Genomic DNA, 26,713 nt, shown 5'->3' on the forward strand with positions numbered 1-26,713 from the left:
AAGTATACTAAATGGCACCAGCTCATATTTAAACCATTTCCACAATTTGGGTCCATTATTGTCAATGGAATTGAATTTAAGAAGCAGAATACATTTTGCAGTCTGTGAGAGTGTACAGTGCTATAACTGAAGATAAATCTCCAACAATCTTACTTGAGTTATTTTTACATTCCCAGATGGAAAAGTGGTGCAGCTAGTAGAACTGCTGCCTCACAACACCAGAAATGCAGGTTCAATCCTGACCTTCATTGCTGTATGTGTGGAGTTTGCACGTTCTCCCTTTTCCCTCTGGCTGCTCCAGTTCCTTCCATATCCCAAAGTTGTTCAGGTTTGTAGGTCAATTGGCCATAGTAATAAACTAATGGGGTTGGGATGGGATGGGTGATGCAAAAATGTGGAGCATAACTGGATCAGGGTAGGATTTGTGTAAAAATGGGTGTTTGATGGTTGCCAAGGATACTGAGGCCCAAAGGGCCTATTTCCAGGCTGTGCCCCTTCATGGCACAAAATAAAAACATTTAATTTAAGCTGTTTAATTATGGCTATAACTGATCCCATTTACTGATCACACTGGGAAAACGCCTACGGATAACATGAGCTGCCATAAGGCATTATGGTGCTTCACGTGGGGCCACTGTGCTCCTGAGGTTGGCTCTCACTCATGGACTATTCTGCTCTGTAGGGCAGCCACAGCAACCTCTTCAACGTTGGGAAAGAATGGAGCCTAAATCGACATTGAATCTTTGGACACTACCCCACTTTTTTAAATATACAGTATTTATGTTTTTGCACATTTAAAAAAATCTATTCAATATACATAATTGATTTACTTGTTATTTATTATTATGCTTTATTCTATTTATTATTATTATTTGTTTTCTTCTTCTCACTGCTAGATTATGTATTGCATTGAACTGCTGCTGCTAAGTTAACAAATTTCACGTCACATGCCGGTGATAATAAACCTGATTCTGATTCTCAAGGACAGAGAGAATCAGGAGCACAGGCGAATTAAGGGTGACCCTATAAACGTTTATAAAATCATGGGTGGTATGGATAAGGTGGGCAGCCCTAGGCTTTTCCGAAACGTTGGGGAGAACAAAACTAGAGGCCGCAAGTACAAGAGGGAAGAGATTTTATAAACACATGAGAGGTAACTTCTTTACACAGAGGACAGTGAGTACCTAGAATGAGCTGCCAGGGGAAGTGGTGGAGGTAGGTAAAATTGCAACAGATAAGAAGCATTTGGATAGGTGCATGGAAGGAAGGGGTTTGGTCTGTGGGCCAAATGTGGGCAACTGGAGCTAGCAGGGAGAATGCTGTGGTCAGTATGGATCAGGTGGGCTGAAGGGCCTGTCTCTTACTCTAAGGCTCTATGCAGGTTGACCAACCACTCCAGTCGAACCATTTTCCACCTTCTTTAAAAGAGCTTGTCCTGAATTGGCTCTGGATTCGTTAAGGACTGTCTTGTTATTTATGACCCCTAATTTTACATTACCGCACAGGCAAAACCACTGAGGCAAGTCGTGCGCGCCCTTCCCCAACACCTCCTAGTCCTGTCTCCTTTGACGCCCAGAGTCACAATGATCTTCAGGAGCTTCCAAAGTCCTCCAGGGGCAGCTGGCTCGGCTGACCTGCATTGCAAAGCAACCTAGTATCTGTAACCAATGCAAAAGCAAACTGAGGCCCCAAGATGGACATCATGATGACATTCTAGTTGTATGAGCTAACGGTAGAGTTCTTTCCACTGCCTCTAAACATTGAAATACATTTAAAGTATTTAAAATTTACTCATTTTAACTTGAAAATTAAAATGAATTATTATTGCTGAATAGGTTTATTGTTGTCACATACCAAGTGAAAAACTTTATTTTGCATGCCATCTGTACAGATGATTTCATCGCCACAATGCATTGAGGTAGTACAATGAGAAAGGATGAACAGAATGCAAAATATAATGTTACAGTTACTGAGAAAGTGCAGTGAAGATAGATAATTACTTAATTATGGGTATGATAATTGAACATCAACATTAGTTAAAATAGAGGGGAAATTGCATACTGCACCTTCGCCTAACTTGTGAAATTTGTGCTGGATAGGCCAGATTCAAGAGTGGTGTGAAGCAGAAGAGTCAGGTATGAAGTGGACCCAGCTCCTCAGTTCAGAACAATTAGGAACTGCCCCTGGACTTGGTGGTGAGTCCAGTGGAAAAGCCAAGGGTGATATTGTCTGTGCTTCCACATTGCACTGAGCTGGTGTTGAAGTCTGACGTAACTGACATGTGCACTGTGGAGCTGCTGGCTGATGATCAGTTATCTAGAACAAGGCAACTACATCAAGCCTGTTATAGCTCATTCTTATCTTTCCGGAGAATGATTGTGACAAAGGTCCTAAAAACAATAACATTAAACTGGTACTGTGGACTGGGTAGAGGTTTTTAGATTGCCTGCGGTGGTCTGTCTATGGCCCATTTCAATCATCATAGAGGTTAAACTTTGAGTTTCCAGCTGTATTTCTGCTAAACCTATGAGGTAAGAAGATACTGTGCAGTCTTGCCATGAGAAACATCTTCTGAAATGTGCTTTTGGTAAAACTTCATCAAATTGGAAAACAAAATACTGAATTTGCTGAATACAGGGAATTTTATAAACACTCAGCATCAGTCAGGACAGAAAAAGAACTACAAAATGATGAGTTACACCCTGTGGGAAGTACACAAAGGAGCAGTGTGATAATAAACAGAGCAACACAATTTTATATCCAGGAATTTGCGGCATTTCATTTGCCAACGTTCATTTTGGATTGACCTCACTTCCGTCATCAGACTTTAATGTGATTGGCTCATAATTATGGTGCTGGAATTGTAACACAGTTAATCTTACACAGACACACTATGAAACTGAGTGCACTACGCACACAAGGATAGAACATGGGCACTGGAAAAGGTGCGGAAGAGCATAGTAAAACTTAATCAGTTAAGTGTGAAACTAGAGGAATATGGATGGTTTCCTCTTTGGAAGGGTAAGAACTGATTAGAGATAGTCACCATACCTTTGTGAATCAAAAACTAAGTCTTGTGAATTCGATTGAATATTTTTTAAAGAGGTGACCAGGGGGGTAGATGATGTCCACATGGACCTTAGCAAAGTTTTTGACAAGGCGGACTGGGTCAAAAAGTCAGATCATGTGGGATTCAGGTTGAGCTAGCCAGTTGGATGTAAAGTTGGCTTGGTGCCAGGTGTCAGAGGGTGCTAGTGGAGGGTTTTTTTTCAGATTGGAGGACTGTGAACTGTGATGTGCTACAGGAATCAGTGCTAGCCAATGTCTCCTCTGAGGTATGGACATGTGTACGTGCACACATCTTTTGCTACTAGCGCACAAAAGAATTTAAACTGCGCACAAAAGGTTGTCACCTTCTACCTTGTTGGCATGTTAAGTATATTTCACAATTGTACACTCAAACACCAAACAATCAAAATATATCACATTTTCTTTGTCGGTTTCTGATGCAGGCAGTGTTGACAACATGGAGTTTATGATGATTCGTCTGCAGATCTTAGAAGTGGCTTATTTATACTGGTTTTATTGAATAACTTATTTTGTGTGTCACTGGGCAAAAAATTGCACTGCACAAGAAATTTGTGTGTTTCAAGATTTTAGACATTTCAAGTTAGAGGGAACATTGGTGCTAACTCCCATATCGTTTTCCATATACACCAATAATTTGGATAAGAATATAGGTAGTATGATTACTAAGTTTGCAGTAGACACCAAACTGGTTTTGGGGTAGACAGTGAGGAAGATTTGCTAAGATTGCAACAGGACCTAGATCGAGTGGAAAACGAGCAAAGGAATGGCAGGTGAAATTTAAGTTGGTCAAGTGCAAAGTGATGCATTTTGTAAAGCTAAATGAGGGCAGGATTTTACATGAACGAGAGAAACCTAATACAAGTACATAGTTCCTGGAAGTGGCAAGATAGGTAAACAAATTGGTGAAGAAGATAGATTTCATGGTTACCTTTATCAGCTGGTTCACTAAGTACAATAGTTGGGATGCCACGTTACAGCTGTGAGCCCATACCTGAAATGTTGCTTGCAGTTCTGATCTCTGTACTATAGGAAAGATGTGATTAATCTGGAGATGTTGCAGAAGATATTCACAAGGACGTCGCTGGCACTGGATAGGCTGGGAATATTTTCCATGGAGCAAAGAGGGCTAAGAGTGACCTTATAAAGGTCTATGAAATCATGAAGACATAGATAAAGTCACAGTTTCATTCCCCCGCCCCCAGGGTAGGGAAGCCTAAAAGCAGAAGATATACAGGTTTAGAGTGCAGGGAGAAAGATTTAAAGAATACTTGGCAGACAAATTTCTTACACGGAGGATGGTAGTTATATGGAATGAGGTGCCAAAGGAAGTGGTAGATGCAGGTGCATTTACAACCTTTAAAAGACATTTGCAGAGCAGCATAGATAGAAAATGTTTAGGGGGATATGGGTGAAATGCAGGAAAATTCCACTAGCTCAGGGAGACACCTTGATCAGCATGGATGAGTCAAAGAGCTCGTTTCTGTGCTGTGTAACTCTGTGACTAATGTAGAAGGTCAGGATAGATCTGACAGGACTGTGACAGAGTTGATAGGGTGCAGCGATCTCTATTGGCAGAGAGAGGGACAAGTCTGAAGCATTCCAGATAACTGAAAAGTAAGGAACACACATCAAAGTTGCTGGTAAACGCAGCAGGCCAGGCAGCATCTATTGGAAGAGTTTCAGTCGACGTTTCAGGCCGAGACCCTTCGTCAGGACTAACGAAGGGTCTTGGCCTGAAACGCCGACTGAAATTCTTCCAATAGATGCTGCCTGGCCTGCTGCGTTTACCAGCAACTTTGATGTGTGTTGCTTGAATTTCCAGCATCTGCAGAATTCCTGTTGTTACGTTTTTTTGAAAAGTAGGAAGTTGTTTTTGAACATGCCTGAACAGCTGTAATTTGAAACACATTGCCTGAGATTGAAGCAGATATATGCTTATTGTAAATGGCTGCTTAATCTAGACTTAATGTCTATATTATCATTGACCTTCTTTGCCATAAGCATTTCTGTAATGGATTTTTATATTCAACACTACATCAATTAGTTCATTTTCTTATGATTTTTTAAGGTAGTTTGTAAGTGCAACTAATATTAAATTAATCATACTTCGATCTATATATCACATGGAGACATCTTAATGTACAGTAGCCACTTGGCTCCTGCAACATCACAGATGTAACAGCAATCACCATTTAAGCAAGTCACTGAAAGAATGCGCCTCAGCAAGGAATCAGGTCTTTAAATAGAAAAAGACTGGTTGGGAAATGTAGAAACTAGAAGCAAAATTGAGGAATTGCCATATGCCCTGATTCTATGAAACAAATGTGTAAGGTGTTTGAGAGTCATCAATGAAGTGCAGTTTGAGAAGGAAGGTTCTAACATCTGTATTCTGGCTTCAGAGTTACAACGGTGAAATTGACTCCATTGGGAGTAAGGCAGACAATGCTTACTTAGACTGCTTGTGTAGCTCACAGGAGGGATTTGTGAAGAGTGCTGTCTGGCTGGTAAGCTCGATGAAGCAGCTTTGTTAAGTGGATATTTGTTACTGGAAATTCTCAGAAGGGAAGTTCCTGTAGTTGATCTGAGGGATGCCAGGTGTTGAAAGCAACCTTTGCTCTACTTAATGCACCATGTTTAATATTTCAATCCTTCCATTCTTTTCTATAGCCAATAGATATTTGCAGAAGAAGATGCTTTATAATGTGGTAAGCTTGATCAGGAAGGGGACAAGAAGCCACTGCTCATCTCCTACTACATTCAAGTACCCAGTGGACATTATCTAAAGGTTGAAACATTATTGATGACAGTTGTCAGGCAACCTCCCTAACTAAGAATCAAACAAAAATCACTTTGGACCCCCCAAAATTATCAGTTAGCTCATATGTCTTCAGACTACAGGTGTCAAATTTCAAATGACAGGAAGGTATTCTCCATGAAGAAATGAATTTAGAACTTTTATATCTGCACATTCAAAATCACCAACATTCGCAGTGTAGCCCTATTTGTGAGAAAAGATAATCAATGCCCACTATTAATGAGATAAATGATCAGATATCCATCTGGCAATGGTGTTAGTAAGTCAAAGTTCACTAAAAGAAAGGAAGAATTCTTTTATTTTCTTTCTCTGGGGCAAATGGATTTTTAACATATTGGGAGGCCAGATCGAGTTCATTTAATCTCAAGCAAAAGTGGTGTCCATAGGATTGCAGGAGTCCCTCAGTACCACACTGAAGTGCTTCTAGATTACGTGGTTACATTCTGGAGCGTGGTTTCGATACATGGCATTTTGATACAGAGACACATATGCTACCACTCAGCCTAAGTTGGTAGCTCTGAGCTTGTTGTCGATATAAATGAAGAGAACATATGTATAAAGCTGGGTAGAGCCAAATATTTTCATGATGGGGATGGATAGATGGGTGAATGATGAACAGATGGACAGCAAATGTGGAGGAGGAACCGGTCTGATCAAATTCACAACGAGATCAGGTCACGTTTGTCCTTTGCAAGTTCTTGCAATGTTAGTGAAGAAAGGCATCTTCATCCATGCTCTTGCTTCACATACAAAAGTCAGCATGTTGTAAAGTGCAAGAACATAGAGTGGGGCATGTTTTTCCCCACCATATTGGAATGGACAGGAGAACGTTTTGGGCCATTCATGCAGCTTTTTTTAATTTATTGAGATACAGTACAAATAGGCCCTTTTAGCCCTTGGTGCCAAGCTACCTAAGAGCCCCCGATTTAACCCTAACCTAATCATGGGACAATTTACAATGACCAATTAACCTACGAACCGGTACGTCTTTGTACTGTGGGGGGAAACCCACGTGTTCACGGACAGAACGTACAAACTCCTTACAAGCAGCAGCTAGAAATGAACCCGGGTATCTGGTACTAGCGTCATGGTATCTGGTACCATGCTGCCCCCAAAAATACATTGAACTGTAGAAAATGGTAATTGCCCATCCAGTAACATGCTCGCTCTTTCACATCGCTACTAAGTCTGCAGATTTTGGTTATAGACGGTTACATTGATCATAACTTTCTGAGGAGTAACAGAGCTCTTCTGTACTCTTCCTGTCTTCTCCTATCATTTTGGATCTCCCCCTCCCCCTCCCACTTTCAAATCTCTCACTATCTCTTCTTTCAGTTAGTCCTGAAGAAGGGTCTCAGCCCGAAACGTTGACTGTACCTCTTCCTAGAGATGCTGCCTGGCCTGCTGCATTCACCAGCAACTTTTAAGTGTGTTGCTATGGAATTTCTATATAATTTACAGGGATCAATATCATCTCGCCAGTTATAATCTATGAATAGATAACAATGATGTCAGCTGGCATTGAAAATGAGGCTATTTGCTTTCTCCTTAAATCAATAAATGCCATTTTCTCTTCCTTCAACACTCTTCAATTGAAAACCTTTCTCTAGCTGGGCCTTACATAATGTGAGCTTTGATCATGCAAGCCAATAGTGTTTCCTGCCCACATGGTCTCAACTCACCACCTGGAACTTTGGACCAACAGCAGAGAGTTGGGTAAATGCAGACAGTCAGGACCGCGGAAGGGTCTTGGCCCGAAACGTCCACTGTACTCTTTTCCATAGCCACTGGCTGGTGTGACGAGAATACACATAAAATTAAGATGTTTGCTGGCCTGGGTTAGCATCAGTAACATCAGCAAGTGGTCTGCCACCTGCCCTCAGGGGAAGGAGAGATAAGGAACAATGGAGCAGCGTCTGGAGATGTGTAATGAAGGGACGTGGGAGAGAGAGCTGTCTGGAGCGGCTCCCCCTTTGAACCCTGAACTGTTTGAAGTGATGGACAGGCGATACCCCAGCAGGGGGATAAAAAGGGACCGGTTTGCTAAGGCAGGACACACACGCCACCCGAGGTAACGAGACCCTGGAAGCGGTGCGCCTCTCACGAGTGGGTGAGAAGTATCGGACAACGGCCAGTGTGGAAAGGTACGATCAGCGGGAACCCGGTGTGTGTCCGCCCTTGCCTGGGTGCCGGGTTCACTGCAGAGGATCGACCGCATCTGGAGGAGGGGTCACAGTCGGTGACCTCAGGTGACATCACCAAGGACCCGCCCAAAAGTTGCTTGTGAGCCATCTCGCCGGTCTGTGAGTGAAGCCGTGTTCCTGTTCTCTCTCTCTCTCCCCGCACGTTGTCCATCGCCATGGCAACGATTACTGCGAACTGAACTACTAAACTGGACTGAACTTTGAGTCACTTTGAAATTTGGTCATTTACCCCTAGACAACGATAGAGCTTGATTGATGCTGTTATCTTAATTCTGTGCACATGTGTGGTTATCATTGCTGAACTGTTGCATTTATTATCCTTTCGATTACTGTGTTGCTTGTTTCTTTAATAAAACTTTCTTAGTTCTAGTATTCCAGACTCCAACTGAGTGATCCATTTCTGCTGGTTTGGCAACCCAGTTACAGGGTACGTAACATTGGCCTGATGAGCTCCTCCAGCATTTTGTGTGTTGCAAAGGAACTGAGGTGTGGTGTAGTAGGAATTATAGAGGCCAATTCACACAAAGCAGTTCAACAAATATCCCGGTAATTTGTTTCATTGTTATTGGCAGAGGGATAACTGCTGGCCAAGCCACAGAGACAATTCCTTGCACTGCTTCAAATGCTGTGGTGTGATCTGTAATAGCTGTGAGAGTAACTAGGGCTTCCATTTACCATTTCATCCCACGGGTCCACACTGATGTATCATCCTCAATAAGCTGTTTAAGTCTCTGCATTTCACCAACTATCTCCTGGCCCATCACTACAGAATCATAGCTGACGTTTCGCATTAAGCACGAGAAAGTCTGCTGATGCTGGAAATCCAAAGCAACACACACACAAAGTGCTGGAGGAGCTCAGCAGGTCAGGCAGCATCTATGGAAATGAATAAACAGTTGAAATTTCAGGCGGAGACCAAGGATTTCAGCCCAAAATGTCGACTGCTTTTCTCTCATTTCCCTAGATGCTGCCTGACCTGCTGAGCTCTTCCAGTATTTTGTGTGTGTTGCTGATGCTTTGTGTTGTCCTGCGAGGTCCTGAATGAAATCACCTCATCTAACCACGGGAGGCAAAACTGTCTTGGTTTACGTGATTTAAGTACAGACTAAGTGAATTCACAGAGGCATCGAGAGAGCTTAGATGTCAGTGTCAGCCTCTAGCAATCCAGTTTAAGGTGATTGTTTTGTCTACCTGAAGAAAGTGGCTGCACACTGAGTGCAGACACAAAGCACTTCTGCAAAATGAGGTAATTGGTAAATCCCCTGTGAGCACATGTAAAGAACTAGCACCTGCTTCAGGTGAGCGCACTTAACATTTTCAAAGAAGCTTAACAGGCAGTGTACTTTGACTTGGATTGACCATATTTTCAAGCAATTTTGGCAGCCAAGCCAAAAGCTGTCAACGGATTCTGGGGGCTGAAAAGGGAGCTGGAACTTCAGGCATTTTATTAACCCAAGAGCTAAGGAATTTCAATCACTTGCTAAAATCATTAATTAGTCTTCCCTTCACCCATTGAATCACAGAAATTTTTGGCACAGAAATAAGCCAGCTGGGCTATTGTGTCTGTAATGGCCATAAAAATTCTACTCCGATTTTCCAGTATGTAGGCTTATGTAAGTAATAACACAATTCTTAACCAACTACGATTTAACCAGATATTATTTCAACTTGATGAGTTTTTGCCTCCATCAATATTTCAGGTAGAAAATTCCAGACATCACCCACCCACTTCATGCCTCGAATGATCCCAAGACTGAAATAATGTTTCTTCATTTCTGCTATAATACATCCAATTATTATTTTTAATCCATGGCCCCTTGTCACTGACTTCTCTGCTAAGAGAAGTAAGTCCTCCTTATTCACCCAACTCATGGTTTTATATTTTCATTCAGCACCTCACCCCACAAGAGCTGGTAAATCTGTCCTGTTGGTCTCCCAAATGCTCATTCTTATAGTTGGGCTGGGTTGAGCTGTTCTCTGATCTTGGCAACTTATTTGTAAACGTTTCGTCACCATACAAGGAGACATCAACAACGCAAAGTGAGTGAATAAAGTTTGGCTCCAGTCAGTTCAGGAGCAAGTAGAGGCCATCAGGGTCTGAAAACCTGAAATATTGCTGTCCAGTCGTTTCCAGGGACGATTCAGCATTGTGCAACACATTCAGCCAACCTTGCATGATACTGTATCATTTACATCCACTATTAAAGTTCCATGGTATGGAAAAAATCAGTAGAAAACATGTACCCTGTGCCAAAAACACTCAGCAATAAATCCTGTTTGGCATTTCACAACACCAACCATACAGTAAAATTTGTTTGTGATGCTCCTAATGGTGCATAATAGAAAAATGTGGGTTATGTAGGAGGGAAGTGTTATTGATCGTAGAGGAGGTTATAAGGTTGGTACAAAATTGTGGCACTAAGGACCTGCACTGTGCTATGGTGTTCTGTTTATCATTCTCTGAAGTTGGGTCATTGATTTAGCCAAGTCACCTCAGGAGGCCATGAAGAGCCTACTGTTTACAACTTACAATATGTGAGCGAAAGGGAGAATCATTATATGCTCTAGATTGAGAAAATGCTGTTGGAAATTCTACTGTACATGGAGTTATAAGGTTTCAACAAAACTTGCTGGGAAAACCCTTCCACTAGGTACTTAAAAACAAGCTTTTCAATGGCCATTTGGTTCTGACATCTGCCTTTCCCTTGATGGTGTCATCAAAAACGCACTGAAGGGCTTCAGCACAACGAGTCATTGAGAGGTAGACCATGGAAACAAGACTGTTCACCCACTAAGTGACCATCAACCCATTTTTAAACCAATCCTTAACTAACCTATCTTATTCTCCACACATTCCTAACATTTCCCCCCAGATTCTACCAATTATCTACAATACATAGGGCAATTTTCAATGGCTAATTAATCTTCATATTTTTGGGATCATGCAGAACCTGAGAGAAACCCACACAATCATATGAAGAACTGAACCTCCACACAGACAGCACTGGAGGTCTGGATTGAAGCTACTTTGCTGTATTGTGAGGCAACAGCTCCACTAGCTGTACCATTATACCACTTTGATATCAAGTGCAAAGCTCTCACACAAAACACACTATCGAGACCAGCTGATAAAGGACAAAATCATAAACACAAAGAGATTCTGCAGATGTTGGAAATCCAGTGTAAAGCATACAAAGTGCTGGAAAAACTCTGTAGAAATGAAAACAGCCGTCAACAGACGTCGGACATGTCAACAGACATCAGGGCTATGATGAAGGGTCTTGGTCCGAAATGTTGACTGTTTTCATTTCCATAGATGCTGCCTGACCTGCCGAGATCCCCCAGCAATCAGTAGGTGTTATACCTAATAAAGAAGCCAAAGAAAGTGGAATTTCTACTCTACGGGTGGTAGTAGATAATTCCCCTGTTCCATCAGTGGAAGTTGCTAGATACAGAAGCAAGATATCCCAGCTCGTTGAGTAGTGTCACAGCAACAAGCTTACACTCAACATCAGCAAGACCGAAGAGCTGATTGTGGACTTCAGGAAGGGAAAGATGAGGGAACACGAACCAATCCTCATAGAGGGATCAGAAGTGGAGAGAGTGAGCAATTTCAAGTTCCTGGATGTCAAGATCTCTGAGGATCTAACCCGGCCCCAACATATCAATATGGCTATAAATAGCAATATGGCTATGGCAAGACAGCGGCTATATTTCTTTAGGAGTTTGAAGAAATTTGGTTTGTCACCTAAAACTTGCAAACTTCTATAGATGTACTGTGGAGAGCATTCTGACAGGCTGCATCACTGTCTGGCATTGAGGGGAGCGGGGGGTTACTACTGCACAAGATCTAATGAAGCAAGAGAAAGTTGTAAAATTAGTCAGCTCTATCTTGGGGTACTAGCCTCCATAGAATCTAAGACATCTTCAAGGAGTGGTGCCTCAAAAAGGCAGCGTCCATTATTAAGGATCCACATCACCCAGGGTATGCCCTTTTCTCACTGTTACCATCTGGGAGGAGGTACAGAAGCCTGAAGGCACACTCTCAGTGATTCAGGAACAGCTTCTTCCCCTCTGCCATCCGATTCCTAAATGGACATTGAACCTGTGATATATATATATATATATATATATATATACTATATATCACAGTGATCAATATCAATATGTTGGTGATAATAAACCTGATTCAGATTCTGATTTACCCAAAAGGAGATGATGCAAGGGCATGAACAGGTCTTGAGGGGATGCACTGGATGCACTGGATCGAACACAGGTCTCAATGAAGACAAAATGCTGTTGCATCTCATATGCCATGAAGTCTCCTCCAACTAAGAATGTAAAAATATGGTAATGAAACAAAAAGGAATGCAAAATGTGGCTACAGATGAAATTCAGGAAGAACTTTTGGGTGAAAGTAGTGACCTGAGGATATGCCTATTTGCCTAGCATTAGCAAAGCAATGGAAGTCCTCCAAATAATGTTTGTTACTTTAGGATTGAAAGGCACAGACTCCTTAAGCCCCTCTCTATGTTCAGAAGTGGCCATTTCTGTCATTCCAACAGGACCACGTTGACCATTCTGAGAAAAGGAGTAGTCAATTGGCATCATACATAATACCTGAAGGATCACATATCACCAGGGGTGCACTAAAGACTATTAAGATCTATCTATGTAAGAAGTCTTATTAAGCAGTAGCCCATAGCCTTTGCATTTTGAGCACTTTATGATGATCATCAGAATAAAACATTATTTCAATTCTCCCCACCACTCAACTTCAATTGGGATTTGGAAAGATCAGATTGCTAGTAAAGGAGGCATTAAATTACAGACCATGGAAGGATGACAGAAATTGATTTGCAGCTTAATTTTAAAGCTTTGGAGCAGCATCACCCTCCACACACACACACACACACACACACACACACACACACACACACACACACATATACACACACACATACACACACACACACACACACACAATAAAGGATGGTGTACCGAAGACTCAGAATACAGTGGAGTCTGGTTCAACCCAATTTGGAGAGAAGGCAGTTCAAATCATTAAGTGCCATAACACAAATTGCACCAGATAGGGATTCTGTACAGAGTGTGTACAGAGACCTCGAGACAGGCTGGAGGTAAGAAAGTGGGACATGCATGAAATAGTGGAGACACATAACTCTAGGAATAACCATCTGAAGGTTGGTGAGAAAGATATGTATAGATTATTTAAAAGACCGTTATTCTAAGAGAATTAAGATTAGTTTTATTTTCCGCATGTATATTGCAACATACAATAAAATGCGTCATTTCTGTCAACGGCCAACACAGTCTGAGGATGTGCTGGTGGCAGCCTGCAAGAGTCGCTGTGCTCCTGGCACCAACATAGCAAGCCCACAACTCACTAGCCCCTATGTCTTTGGAATGTGGGAGGAAACCAGAGCACCCAGAGGAAACCCACACAGTCACAGGGAAAATATACAAGCTCCTTACAGGCAGTGGTGGATATTGAACCCTGATTGTTGGCGCTGTAAAGCATTACACTAACCACTACGTTACTGTGTCACCCTGGTGAATAACGAAGAAGACTGTAAAATTAAAAAATGCTCCTGAAGTGAATCCCACAATTGTTCAAGAAGAGCCATCAGCTAAATCTTTTGGCACAAGTGAAAATGAAACAGCATATCTGATTCCAAAGAAGAATGACCAGTCAACACCAGTTCACAACTGTATCACTGTAAACATCACAGAGTGTCAAACCCATGAATGGGTTAAATTTATAAACTCTTTTGATGTGTTAAATTACTTTGCTTTTTTTTAAATGCAGAGGAGTGGTTGAGAAGGGTAATTATTGCTTTGAGGCCTTAAGGATTGTATTACCTGACTAACTTCTCTCTGGGCTCCAACAATATGCAAAGTTCCAGAGGCAATCTTTGAGACTCTTGAAAGAAAAACAACACTAATCATGTTTGATTTCCTTGAGTATTAATCTGTGCACTCCATAACGGACTGTGTTTGAAGTTAAGAACCACAGTACACATATACTTTACAAGTACTTACTCATTTCATTTTCACATAACTCAGGCTGTCATGTTAGTGCGGAACTGTTGAATGAAACATTAAATTGAGACTATTTCTTTCTTATCAACTGTACAGCATTTTTCAGAGCGTGTTAAACCCAAAAGTTCTTGTTTTCTTCATTTGAAATAAAATGAGAATCTTGAACGAGTTTCAAGAGCAATCAATCAGAAGCAAATGATACTGATAATGATGGATTCTTAAAGCTTCTTGTCAAGTAATTGTCTATAACTTGGACAGAAATTCACATTTTTCACTCAGGAGATAATACAATCTAAAAGTTATCTCATTGAAAGCTGTCACTCTAAACTACATAGTTTAATATGCATAAGAGATAACAATACAGTGCTAGATTGAACTGAACTGAGGTAAACTGAATATGCCTGGACACTTTCATTTTTGTGTTTTATATTTTGTGTTTTTGTTCTTTTTTCCCTATTTTTCCATTTGCATGATTTGTTTTGTGTGAGTGTGTTTGTGAGTGTGTGTGTGAGTGTGTCTGTGTGTGTGTGTGTGTGTGTGTGTGTGTGTGTATGTAGGGTGGGGGAGTGTTTAACATTTTTCTTAGAACAGGTTCCAGGGTTTTCCTTATTTTGTGGCTGTCTGTGGGAAAATGAATCTCAGGGTTGTATAATGCATATACATGGTTTGATAATAAATGTACATCATCGGCTATGATACTGCCACTGTACTACATGTGTATATATAAATGTACTTTGAAACTTCTGAACTTTGAATGCAGGCTGAGTATCTCTATGTCTGCTCTGATGTCACATATGCTGGAAAGTTGATTACTGCATCAGGAAGCAGGTCAAGGGTGGAGGCTGGTTGGGTGATGGATAAGAGCCACCAGATCCAACAAGTGACAGATTGTCAATCCAACACTTCATCAGCTATTTTCAATTGTATCAATGCCATCAGTTGTTGTCCCGATGAAGCGCCTCTGCCCAGAATGTTGATTGTCCATTTCCCTCTACAGATTCTGTCTGACCCACTGGGTTTCTCCATTAGCTTGCTTCTTGCAGTTCCAACATCAATAGACCATGGTGGGAGAATGAAGTCATGAGTGGGGACCCTATAACTACACACATACACAGCTCACAGATCCATACATAAATACTCAGGTGCATGTGCGTTCACCTTCACACAAGCATGCAAGAGCTACAGATTGCAAGCATTAAGCACTTTGGAAGAGAGAGAGCATGTACTCTGTTCACGCCTCAGTACAGACAATGAGAACTAGGGCAAGCATGTTGGAACTCTGTAAGTGGTCATCACCCAATGTAGAGCACGGAACACTGACAGCCAACTGTTTTCCCCACCCTCAGCTGCCACTACCGATCTATATTTGTTCAGACTGACCTTCAGTGTCATATTGCAGAGTTTGCGAATAGACAAGGATTGTTAAAAGCAGGACAACATTTATTATGGCTTTCAGTAGCTGATACATGACCCGATAACTTATCAACAATCTTATTTGATTTTTGTTCCCTTTAGTGCAAGCGACTTGCTCGTGAACGAGATGAGGCTGAGAGGCAGCTGAAACAAATCAAGCGAGGTACGGTTATCCTCTTTTCCTACAACTGTCCTTGTTCATTTTACAACTCACTTGCAGTGGTTGAAGTCATTATTGTGCTATCAATCTTCCATGGTAAAAAATATCTCCTTATCCCATGTCTGTGAGGCAATCTATTCTATTAGAGAACATACATGGTCACCCAGCTGGCAATGACATTTCTTCAGCATAGCTTTGTAATGAGTTTATTTACAATCCGCAGATAGGACTGATTAGAGGAGACTTCATATTAATCAAGGCCATGTTTATAGAAAGTGGACATTTAGCTATCATCAGTTGGTTAATTATATTAACGAATCTCTGCTGTAATGAAGGCAATCAATCATATAAGCTTGGAGTTGTTTGTACAGTGCCAGCATTGACTTGCTCAGTTGATGATGAGTTGCATTTTTGCTATCTTGAATCCATTGATTGAGCAGAGCTTATAATTCTGCATAGTGAGTAATGTTTGAGTAAAAATGTAGAATACATAAAAAAGTCTCAGTTATTAAGATAATCATGTTGTAATTTTAACAAGGGGGAATGCAGTGATGCACCTCAGATGATATCACTAAGTGTTCAATGTTTGTTCAGTGTAATCTATTGCCTAGTTATAAGGAAAAAGATGTATTTATTTTCTTTGATACCAAAGATATCTCTCTGCATAAATATGCTCAATCTCACTCATTATTGCAAAATGGCACCTGCATTATGATTGAGATTATAATACACCTGCTAATTTGCTATTTTGGGAGTTTTCGTGGATTCTCTGTGAAAATTGAAAAAGGCAGTGAGAAGCCACACTGCAGAATGTTGTGTAAAAGTTTCTTCAGGTGTTCGAACGGGGCACAACTGCGCAAGCGCGTGGAGGTTGGCCAGTGAGAACAGCGGGAAGAGTTTAAAAGCAAGCAGAGTTAAAAAGATGACGGTTATTTCTTCAGCAGTTTGAACAGGGCATGACTGTGCAAATGCATGGAGGTCGGCTAGTGAGAACAGCAGGAAGAGTTTAAAAAGAAGACAGCTTTACGGAGCGTGTGACAGAGTAGTGGGAGACAGAATAGGAAGGCTTTGGCTCAACGGGTCATCGGCGATAAAGGGTTGAGGCAAGGTAGGTTATCTGTTTAGAATACAGACAGAAAGAATGTGTGTGAGGCCAGTGTTCTGTGCTCGGTGTCAGATTTGGGAAGTCTGGGAGACTCCCAGCCTCCCGGAGGGCCACGTCTGTGCCAGGTGCATCGAGCTGCAGCTCCTTAGCGTTAGGGAACTGGAGATGCAGCTCGATGACCTTCATCTGGTCAGGGAGAGTGAGGAGGTGATAGAGAGGAACTATAGGCTGGTAGTCACTCCGAGGCCACAGGAGACAGAGAAGTGGGTAACAGTCAGGAGACGGAAGGGCAAGAAGCAGGTACTAGAGAGTACCCCTGTGGCTCTCCCCCTTAACAATAGGTATTCCTGCTTGAATACTGTTGGGGGAGATGGCCTACCTGGGGGAAGCAACAGTGACCGTGCCTCTGGCACAGAGTCTGGCCCTGTGGCTCAGAAGGGCAGGGAAAGGAAGAGGATGCAGTAGTGAGAGGGGACTCTATGGTTAGGGGGTCAGACAGGTGATTCTGTGGACGCAGGAAAGAAATGCGGATGGTAGTTTGCCTCCCAGGTGCCAGGGTCTGGGATGTTTCTGATCGCATCCACGATACCTTGAAGTGGGAAGGAGAACAGCCAGAGGTCGTGGTACATATTGGTACCAATGACATAGGTAGGAAAAGGGAGGAGGTTCTGAAAGCAGACTGCAGGGAGTTAGGAAGGAAGTTGAGAAGCAGGACCTCAAAGATAGTAATCTCAAGATTACTGCCTGTGTCACTTGACAGTGAGTAGAGGAATAGAATGAGGTGGAGGATAAATGTGTGGCTGAGGGATTGGAGCAGGGGGCAGGGATTCAGATTTCTGGATCATTGGGACATCTTCTGGGGCAGGTGTGACCTGTACAAAAAGGACAGGTTGCACTTGAATCTGAGCAGGACCAATATCCTGGCAGGGAGGTTTGCAAAGGCTATTTTGGAGAGTTTTAAACTGGAATTGCTGGGTCTGGGAACCAAACTGAAGTGACAGAGGAAAGGGAGGTTGGCTCACAAATAGAGAAAGCTTGGAGACAGTGCGTAAGGGAGGATAGGCAGATGATAGAGAAGGGACGCGCTCAGACCAATGGTTTGAGATGTGTCTATTTTAATGTGAGGAGTATCATGAATAAAGTGGAAGAGCTTAGATCATGGATCAGCACTTGGAGCTATGATGTTGTGGCCATTACAGAGACTTGGATGGTGCAGGGGCAGGAATGGCTACTTCAAGTACCAGGCTTTAGATGTTTCAGAAAGGACAGGGAGGGAAGCAAAAGAGGTGGGAGCATGGCACTATTGATCAGAGATAGTGTCATGGCTGCAGAAAAGGAGGAAGTCATGGAGGGGTTGTCTACGGGGTCTCCACCAAGTTAGGAATAGGAAGGTGTCAATAACTCTGCTGGGTGTTTTTTATAGACCACCCAATAGTAACAGGGGCATCGAGGAGCAGATAGGGAGACAGATTCTGGAAAGGTGAAATAATAAGAGGGTTGTTGTAGTGGGAGATTTTAATTTCCCAAATATTGATTAGCATTTCCCAAGAGTGAGGGGTTTAGATGGGGTGGAGTTTGTTAAGTGTGTTCAGGAAGGTTTCTTGACAGAATACATAGATAAGCCTACAAGTGGAGAGACCGTACTTGATCTGGTATTGGGAAATGAACCTGGTCAGGTGTCAGGTCTCTCAGTAGGAGAGCATTTTGGAGACAGTGATCACAATTTTATCTCCTTTACCATAGCATTGGCGAGGGATAGGAACAGACAAGTTAGGAAAGCGTTTGATTGGAGTAAGAGGAAATATGAGCCAGGAACTTGGAAGCATAAATTTGGAACAGATGTTCTCAGGGAAGTGTACGGAAGAAATGTGGCAAATGTTCAGGGGACATTTGCCTGGAGTTCTGCATAGGTACATTCCAATGAGACAGAGAAAGGATGGTAGGGTTGGTGTACAAAGGCTGTTGTAAATCTAGTCAAGAAGAAAAGAAGAGCTTACGAAAGGTTCAAAAAACTAAGTAATGATAACGAGTTAGAAGATTATAAGGCTAGCAGGAAGGAGCTTAAGAATGAAATTAGGAGAGCCAGAAGGGGCAACGAAAAGGCCTTGACAGACAGGATTAAGGAAAACCTCAAGGCATTTTACAAGTATGTGAAGAGCAAGAGGATAAGACGTTAGAGAATAGGACCAATCAAGTGTGACAGTGGAGAAGAGTGTATGGAACCAGAGGAGATAGCAGAGGTACTCAATGAATACTTTGCTTCAGTATTCACTATGGAAAAGGATCCAGGCAATTGGAGGGATGATGCAGTGGACTGAAATGCTTGAGTATGTAGATATTAAGGAAGAGGATGTATTAGAGCTTTTGGAAACCATCAAATTGGATAAATCACCGGGACTGGACAGGACAGACCCCAGGCTATGTGGGAAGTGAGGGAGGAGATTGCTGAGCCTCTGGTGATGATCTTTGCATCATCAGTGAGGACGGGAGAGGTTCCAGAGGATTGGAGGGTTGCAGATGTTGTTCCCTTATTCAAGAAAGGGAGTAGGGACAGCCCAGGTAATTATAGACCAGTGAGTCTTGCTTCAGTGGTTGGTGAGTTGATGGAGAAGGTCCTGAGAGGCAGGATTTATGAACACTTGCAGAGGCATAATATGATTAGGCATAGTCAGCATGGTTTTGTGAAACAACATATATCAAAGTTGCTGGTGAACGCAGCAGGCCAAGCAGCATCTATAGGAAGAGGTGCAGTCGACGTTTCAGGCCGGGTCTCGGCCTGAAACGTTGACTGCACCTCTTCCTATAGATGCTGCTTGGCCTGCTGCGTTCACCAGCAACTTTGATGTATGTTGCTTGAATTTCCAGCATCTGCAGAATTCCTGTTGTTATGGTTTTGTGAAAGGCAGGTTGTGCCTTACGAGCCTGACTGAATTTTTTGAGGATGTGACTAAACACATTGATGTAGGTAGAGCCGTAGATGTAGTGTATGTAGATTTTAGCAAGGCTTATTGAGAAAGTAAGGAGGCATGGGATCCAAGGGGACATTGCTTTGTGGATCCAGAACTGGCTTGCCCACAAAAGGCAAAGAGTGGTTGTAGACGGGTCATATTCTGCATGGAGGCCGGTGACCAGTGGTGTGCCTCAGGGATCTGTTCTGGGACCCCTACTCTTTGTGATTTTTATAAATGACCTGGATGAGGAAGTGGAGGGATGGGTTAGTGATGGGTTGCTAATGACACAAAGGTTGGGGGTGTTGTGGATAGTGTGGAGGGCTGTCAGAGGTTATGGTGGGACATTGATAGGATGCAAAATTGGGCTGAGGAGTGGCAGATGGAGTTCAACTCAGATAAGTGTGAAGTGGTTCATTTTGGTAGGTCAAATATGATGGCAGAATATAGCATTAATGGTAAGACTCTTGGCAGTGTGGAGGATCAGAGGGATCTTGGGGTCTGAGTCCACAGGATACTCAAAGCTGCTACGCAGGTTGACTCTGTAGTTAAGAAAGCATACGGTGCATTGGCCTTCATCAATCGTGGGACTGAGTTTAAGAGCCGAGAGGTAATGTTGTAGCTATATAGGACCCTGGTCCGACCCCATTTGGAGTACTGTGCTCAATTCTGGTCGCCTCATTACAGGAAGGATGTGGAAGCCACAGAAAGGGTGCAGAGGAGATTTGCAAAGATGCTGCCTGGATTGGGGAGCATGCCTTATGAGAATATGTTGAGTGAATTCGGCCTTTTTACCTTGAAGTTTTTTACGCAGAGAGTGGTGAGTGCATAGAATGGGCTGCCAGCCGCGGTGGTGGAGGCATAAATGATAGGGTCTTTTAAGAGACTCCTTGATGGATAAATGGAGCTTAGAAAAATAGAGGGCTATGGGTTAGCCTTGGTAGTTCTAAGGTAAGGACGTATCCAGCACAGCTTTGTGGGCTGAAGAGCCTGTATCGTGCTGCAGGTTTTCTATGTTTCTATGTTTCGAATAACTTATATGTGTTTTCCAGTGTGTCATGGGCACACTGCTGAACTACACATGGTACAGGCAGTAAGAATGTGTCCATGTCAAAATGGTAGTTCGGGATTTGCATTAGCTCAGTTTTGTCCCTTTGATAGAGAGTCGTTAACAACATCTGCCGCCACTAATGGAGGGAGATGAATAAGTCACATTGTTTGTGCACTGTGCAATTGCATTAGTTCCATGAACCAGGGAACAGATATAACAGTATCGCAATATGAGAATAGGCTTGGGATCAATCTATTCTTATAAATGCCCGTGATGGAAGTCTAAAGATAAAATAAACATTACAATCCAACAAAATAAGACCAGAAAAGAAAACTGAAACACATCCTACAAGCAATTAATTGGATTATCAAATCTGAGTAATCAAACTTGAATTATATTATATCAGATTCAGTCTTGCAGCTCATAAATAAATGATTTGATTTGCTTTTGTAATAGCAGGGTAACTGTATTGTGGAAGGGAGCATTTCAATATTCTATTAAATAATTCAGCTCTGAGTTTCAATAATTCAGTACTGGATACCGTGACTACAGTGTCTTGAATTACACATAGGCCTTTGCTACTTCTTCATGGACGTGAACAGAATTGAAAATAAGACTTCCTGTTACTTTAAAAAAATTGTTTTATTGGTAGATTCTTTTACCTCAATTACCACTTCATTAGAGACTCTTTGTACAGTGGGTGCATAAGAATAGCCTACCAATGCCTGTCCTTCCTTCGTCGTGGAGGCAGCCAGCCTTTGTATTAAAACTAAAGTAGAACTATATTGTAGTGTTTACAATCTTGGCATGTGGTGATTCAATCCTGTTTCTTTGTTGTATTACCACTCCATAATTTACAGGTTCATACAAAGGGTAGAAGATACCTAAACTCTCTCTCCTTGGAGCTTATAGTGACACAAGGTCAAATGAAATTTTCTAAGACTATCATTCTTCTTCATACGTCTAATAACCCACTTCCCATGTTCATAAGTCTTCCTTAATGAGATTAGAGATGGAGGAAAGGACATTTAATGTAAAATTATTGGAAGACTCTAGTTGAATAAATTAAACTTCATCCATTCATTCTTCAGGCACACGGCACAATTATTGAATGAAGTCAAATCATATAATACATCTGTAAGTATGTATCATAAGTGTGGTAATGTAGTACCGTCTAATCAATGATAATAAGCACTGATTAGAAATAAAGCCTAGTGATAAATTATGCTATCCCTTGGAAAGGTTATTGGGTGCTTTAGATAAGTTGACCTATTGTGTTTAAATGAACACGTTAATGAGCATAATAAACAGAAAAATGACAGCAAAAATAACAATATAAAACTAGACAATGACTAACAATGATGAAGTCTTCAGTCTTCCTTCTCAGTCCAGAAGAAGGGTCTTGGCCTAAAACATCGACTGTTTATTCATTTTCATCGATGCTGCCTGACCTGCTGAGTTCCTCCAGCATTTGTGTGTGTGTTGCTTTGGATTTCCAGCATCTTCAGAATCTCTCGTGTTTGTGATTAATAATGATGAAGCTGTTCATGTATCTTATTGTTAGTACAGTATACAGTATCATATATATTCTTTAAAATAGTGTTTGTCGAAAGACCTTTGTACCAGAGTCAGTGAAGTTCCTGGAGCTCATTGAAAGATAGATGACTAGAGGAAATGAAACAGTTATTTGAAATGTGTAACTGGATTTAGTGCAATCGTCAGGAAAAATAAATGATGGACTGGTGTGGAAGACAAGATGGTTGCTGCAAAATGAAGTTGATAGCAGAAAGGAAAGTGCATGCAACTGGACAATACAGTAAATGATCCCTCTTCAAATTTTGGTAAGTAATGCATAGTTTCATTATTTTAATGAATATATCTACTTGGTAAAGTCCTATAAATTTTGTGCATAATTGTTCCAAATATTTATTGTCTATGAAGAAAAGTAATTACTGGTTTTCTTTTGGTTTAGAAGTCTTGTTGTAAATACATCTGGTTCTTCAAGGATAATCCACATTTCAATCAATCAAAAACCACAAGGGAAGAATAATTTTTGATAAAATGATGGTGGATCATCAGCTGAAGACAATCTCACCAAAGCCCCCGAGGACTGGTAAAAGACAGCGTGCCACCTGTTTCCCAGGCTGTGAACCATAGAAAAAGAAAGTACAAGTGTCGTATTGTCCAATCCTCAGAATGCTCATCAAATACCAAGAGGTTGTCAGTGAAAGCTCTCACAAAGTGCAGCAGGTGAAACAGTTGAACTTAGACAACCTGGCTTACCCAGGCACAGCCTAGCTTATCTATATCATAACCTCCAATGCAATTTGAGTGACACAGTTGGCAGTGCGGATCATCACAACTGTCACAGAATGACTCACTGTTGCTGTTTTCTTTCAATGGAGCCATCTTGGATTCCCTGAAGACCAAACTGCCCAGGTCATATTCCACAATAATTTGGTTTATGACTAATACAAAGTGTAGACTAGGGAAAAGATCCTTCAACAATTTCTATGTGGATTCTCTGAGAAACTGTGGATTTTCTCCAAAAATGTCTCTTTTATTCTCCTCATTACTCTTACACATTTAAGTTTTATAATTTTTTTCTGTTGGTTTTCTCCAGTGATCACGAACAATGTGAAATAAAAACAGAAAATAATGGAAATATTGAGCTGTTCAGGCAAAATCTGTGGAAAGGAAAACTGTGTTAACATTTCAGGTCGAAGCACCTTCAATAGATTTCCAGCATCTATAGTACTTTAGTTTGCAATCTGTCAAACCGCATTGTTAAAGAATTTAAATCATATTATTTATCAACTCTGGTAATGTTTACATATCATTTTCCTAAGAAAAATACTGAAGTACAATGGAATCAGTTATCTGTGTGCCTTTATGTAAACTGTACACTTATTTAAGAACCACGTGGTTGAAGTAGACTGTAAATTACAGTGAAGTTTGCTGTAGATTTATCTTGGATTAGAAACATAGAAACATAGAAAATAGGTGCAGGAGTAGGCCATTCGGCCCTTCGAGCCTGCACCGCCATTTATTATGATCATGGCTAATCATCCAACTCAGAACCCCGCCCCAGCCTTCCCTCCATACCCCCTGACCCCCGTAGCCACAAGGGCCATATCTAACTCCCTCTTAAATATAGCCAATGAACTGGCCTCAACTGTTTCCTGTGGCAGACAATTCCACAGATTCACCACTCTCTGTGTGAAGAAGTTTTTCCTAATCTCGGTCCTAAAAGGCTTCCCCTCTATCCTCAAACTGTGGCCCCTTGTTCTGGACTTCTCCAACATCGGGAACAATCTTCCTGCATCTAGCCTGTCCAATCCCTTTAGGATTTTATACGTTTCAATCAGATCCCCCCTCAATCTTCTAAATTCCAACGAGTACAAGCCCAGTTCATCCAGTCTTTCTTCATATGAAAGTCCTGCCATCCCAGGAATCAATCTGGTGAACCTTCTTTGTACTCCCTCTATGGCAAGGATGTCTTTCCTCAGATTTGGGGACCAAAACTGCACACAATACTCCAGGTGTGGTCTCACCAAGGCCTTGTACAACTGCAGTAGTACCTCCCTGCTCCTGTACTCGAATCCTCTCGCTATAAATGCCAGCATACCATTCGCCTTTTTCACCGCCTGCTGTACCTGCATGCCCACTTTCAATGACTGGTGTATAATGACACCCAGGTCTCGTTGCACTTCCCCTTTTCCTAATCGGCCACCATTCAGATAATAATCTGTTTTCCTATTTTTGCCAACAAAGTGAATAACTTCACATTTATCCACATTAAATTGCATCTGCCATGAATTTGCCCACTCACCCAACCTATCCAAGTCACCCTGCATCCTCTTAGCATCCTTCTCACAGCTAACACTGCCGCCCAGCTTCGTGTCATCTGCAAACTTGGAGATGCTGCATTTAATTCCCTCATCCAAGTCATTAATATATATTGTAAACAACTGGGGTCCCAGCACTGAGCCTTGCGGTACCCCACTAGTCACCGCCTGCCATTCTGAAAAGGTCCCGTTTATTCCCACTCTTTGTTTCCTGTCTGCTAACCAATTCTCCACCCACACCAATACCTTACCCCCAATACCGTGTGCTTTAAGTTTGCACACTAATCTCCTGTGTGGGACCTTGTCAAAAGCCTTTTGAAAATCCAAATATACCACATCCACTGGTTCTCCCCTATCCACTCTACTAGTTACATCCTCAAAAAATTCTATGAGATTCGTCAGACATGATTTTCCTTTCACAAATCCTGTGAAAGTTCACAAAGTCCATGCTGACTTTGTCCGATCATTTCACCGCTTTCCAAATGTGCTGTTATCACATCCTTGATAACTGACTCCAGCAGTTTCCCCACCACCGACGTTAGGCTAACCGGTCTATAATTCCCCGGTTTCTCTCTCCCTCCTTTTTTAAAAAGTGGAGTTACATTAGCCACCCTCCAATCCTCAGGAACTAGTCCAGAATCTAACGAGTTTTGAAAAATTATCACTAATGCATCCACTATTTCTTGGGCTACTTCCTTAAGCACTCTAGGATGCAGACCATCTGGCCCTGGGGATTTATCTGCCTTCAATCCCTTCAATTTACCTAACACCACTTCCCTACTAACATGTATTTCGCTCAGTTCCTCCATCTCACTGGACCCTCTGTCCCCTACTATTTCTGGAAGATTATTTATGTCCTCCTTAGTGAAGACAGAACCAAAGTAATTATTCAATTGGTCTGCCATGTCCTTGCTCCCCATAATCAATTCACCTGTTTCTGTCTGCAGGGGACCTACATTTGTCTTTACCAGTCTTTTCCTTTTTACATATCTATAAAAGCTTTTACAGTCCATTTTTATGTTCCCTGCCAGTTTTCTCTCATAATCTTTTTTCCCCTTCCTAATTAAGCCCTTTGTCCTCCTCTGCTGAACTCTGAATTTCTCCCAGTCCTCAGGTGAGCCACTTTCTCTGGCTAATTTGTATGCTTCTTCTTTGGAATTGATACTATCCCTAATTTCTCTTGTCAGCCACGGGTGCACTACCTTCCTTGATTTATTCTTTTGCCAAACTGGGATGAACAATTGTTGTAGTTCATCCATGCAACCTTTAAATGCTTGCCATTGCATATCCACCGTCAATCCTTTAAGTGTCATTTGCCAGTCTACCTTAGCTAATTCACGTCTCATACCTTCAAAGTTACCCCTCTTTAGGTTCAGAACCTTTGTTTCTGAATTAACTATGTCACTCTCCATCTTAATGAAGAATTCCACCATATTATGGTCACTCTTACCCAAGGGGCCTCTCACGACAAGATCGCTAATTAACCCTTCCTCATTGCTCAAAACCCAGTCCAGAATAGCCTGCTCTCTAGTTGGTTCCTCGACATGTTGGTTCAAAAAACCATCCCGCATACATTCCAAGAAATCCTCTTCCTCAGCACCTTTACCAATTTGGTTCACCCAATCTACATGTAGATTGAAGTCACCCATTATAACTGCTGTTCCTTTATTGCACACATTTCTAATTTCCTGTTTAATACCATCTCCGACCTCACTACTACTGTTAGGTGGCCTGTACACAACTCCCACCAGCGTCTTCTGCCCCTTAGTGTTACGCAGCTCTACCCACATCGATTCCACATCTTCCCGGCTTATGTCCTTCCTTTCTATTGCGTTAATCTCTTCTTTAACCAGCAACGCCACCCCATCTCCCCTTCCTTCATGTCTATCCCTCCTGAAAATTGAATATCCCTGAACGTTGAGCTCCCATCCCTGGTCACCCTGGAGCCATGTCTCTGTGATCCCAGCTATATCATAATCATTAATAACAATCTGCACTTTCAATTCATCCACCTTA

The 26,713-nt window shown here is 41.8% G+C and overlaps 1 protein-coding gene across 1 annotated transcript in view; it reads left to right on the forward strand.

The window, feature by feature from the left end:
* Window positions 1-26,713, forward strand: part of shtn3 (shootin 3) — a 209,511-nt gene that overhangs the window by 1,813 nt on the left and 180,985 nt on the right. The window contains exon 3 of the mRNA XM_063053651.1: window positions 15,688-15,748. Coding sequence (XP_062909721.1) covers window positions 15,688-15,748 — 61 coding nt within the window. The remainder of the gene's footprint in view (window positions 1-15,687; window positions 15,749-26,713) is intronic.

Source organism: Mobula hypostoma, chromosome 7 (assembly GCF_963921235.1).
Source record: "Mobula hypostoma chromosome 7, sMobHyp1.1, whole genome shotgun sequence".
Taxonomy (NCBI): domain Eukaryota; kingdom Metazoa; phylum Chordata; class Chondrichthyes; order Myliobatiformes; family Myliobatidae; genus Mobula; species Mobula hypostoma.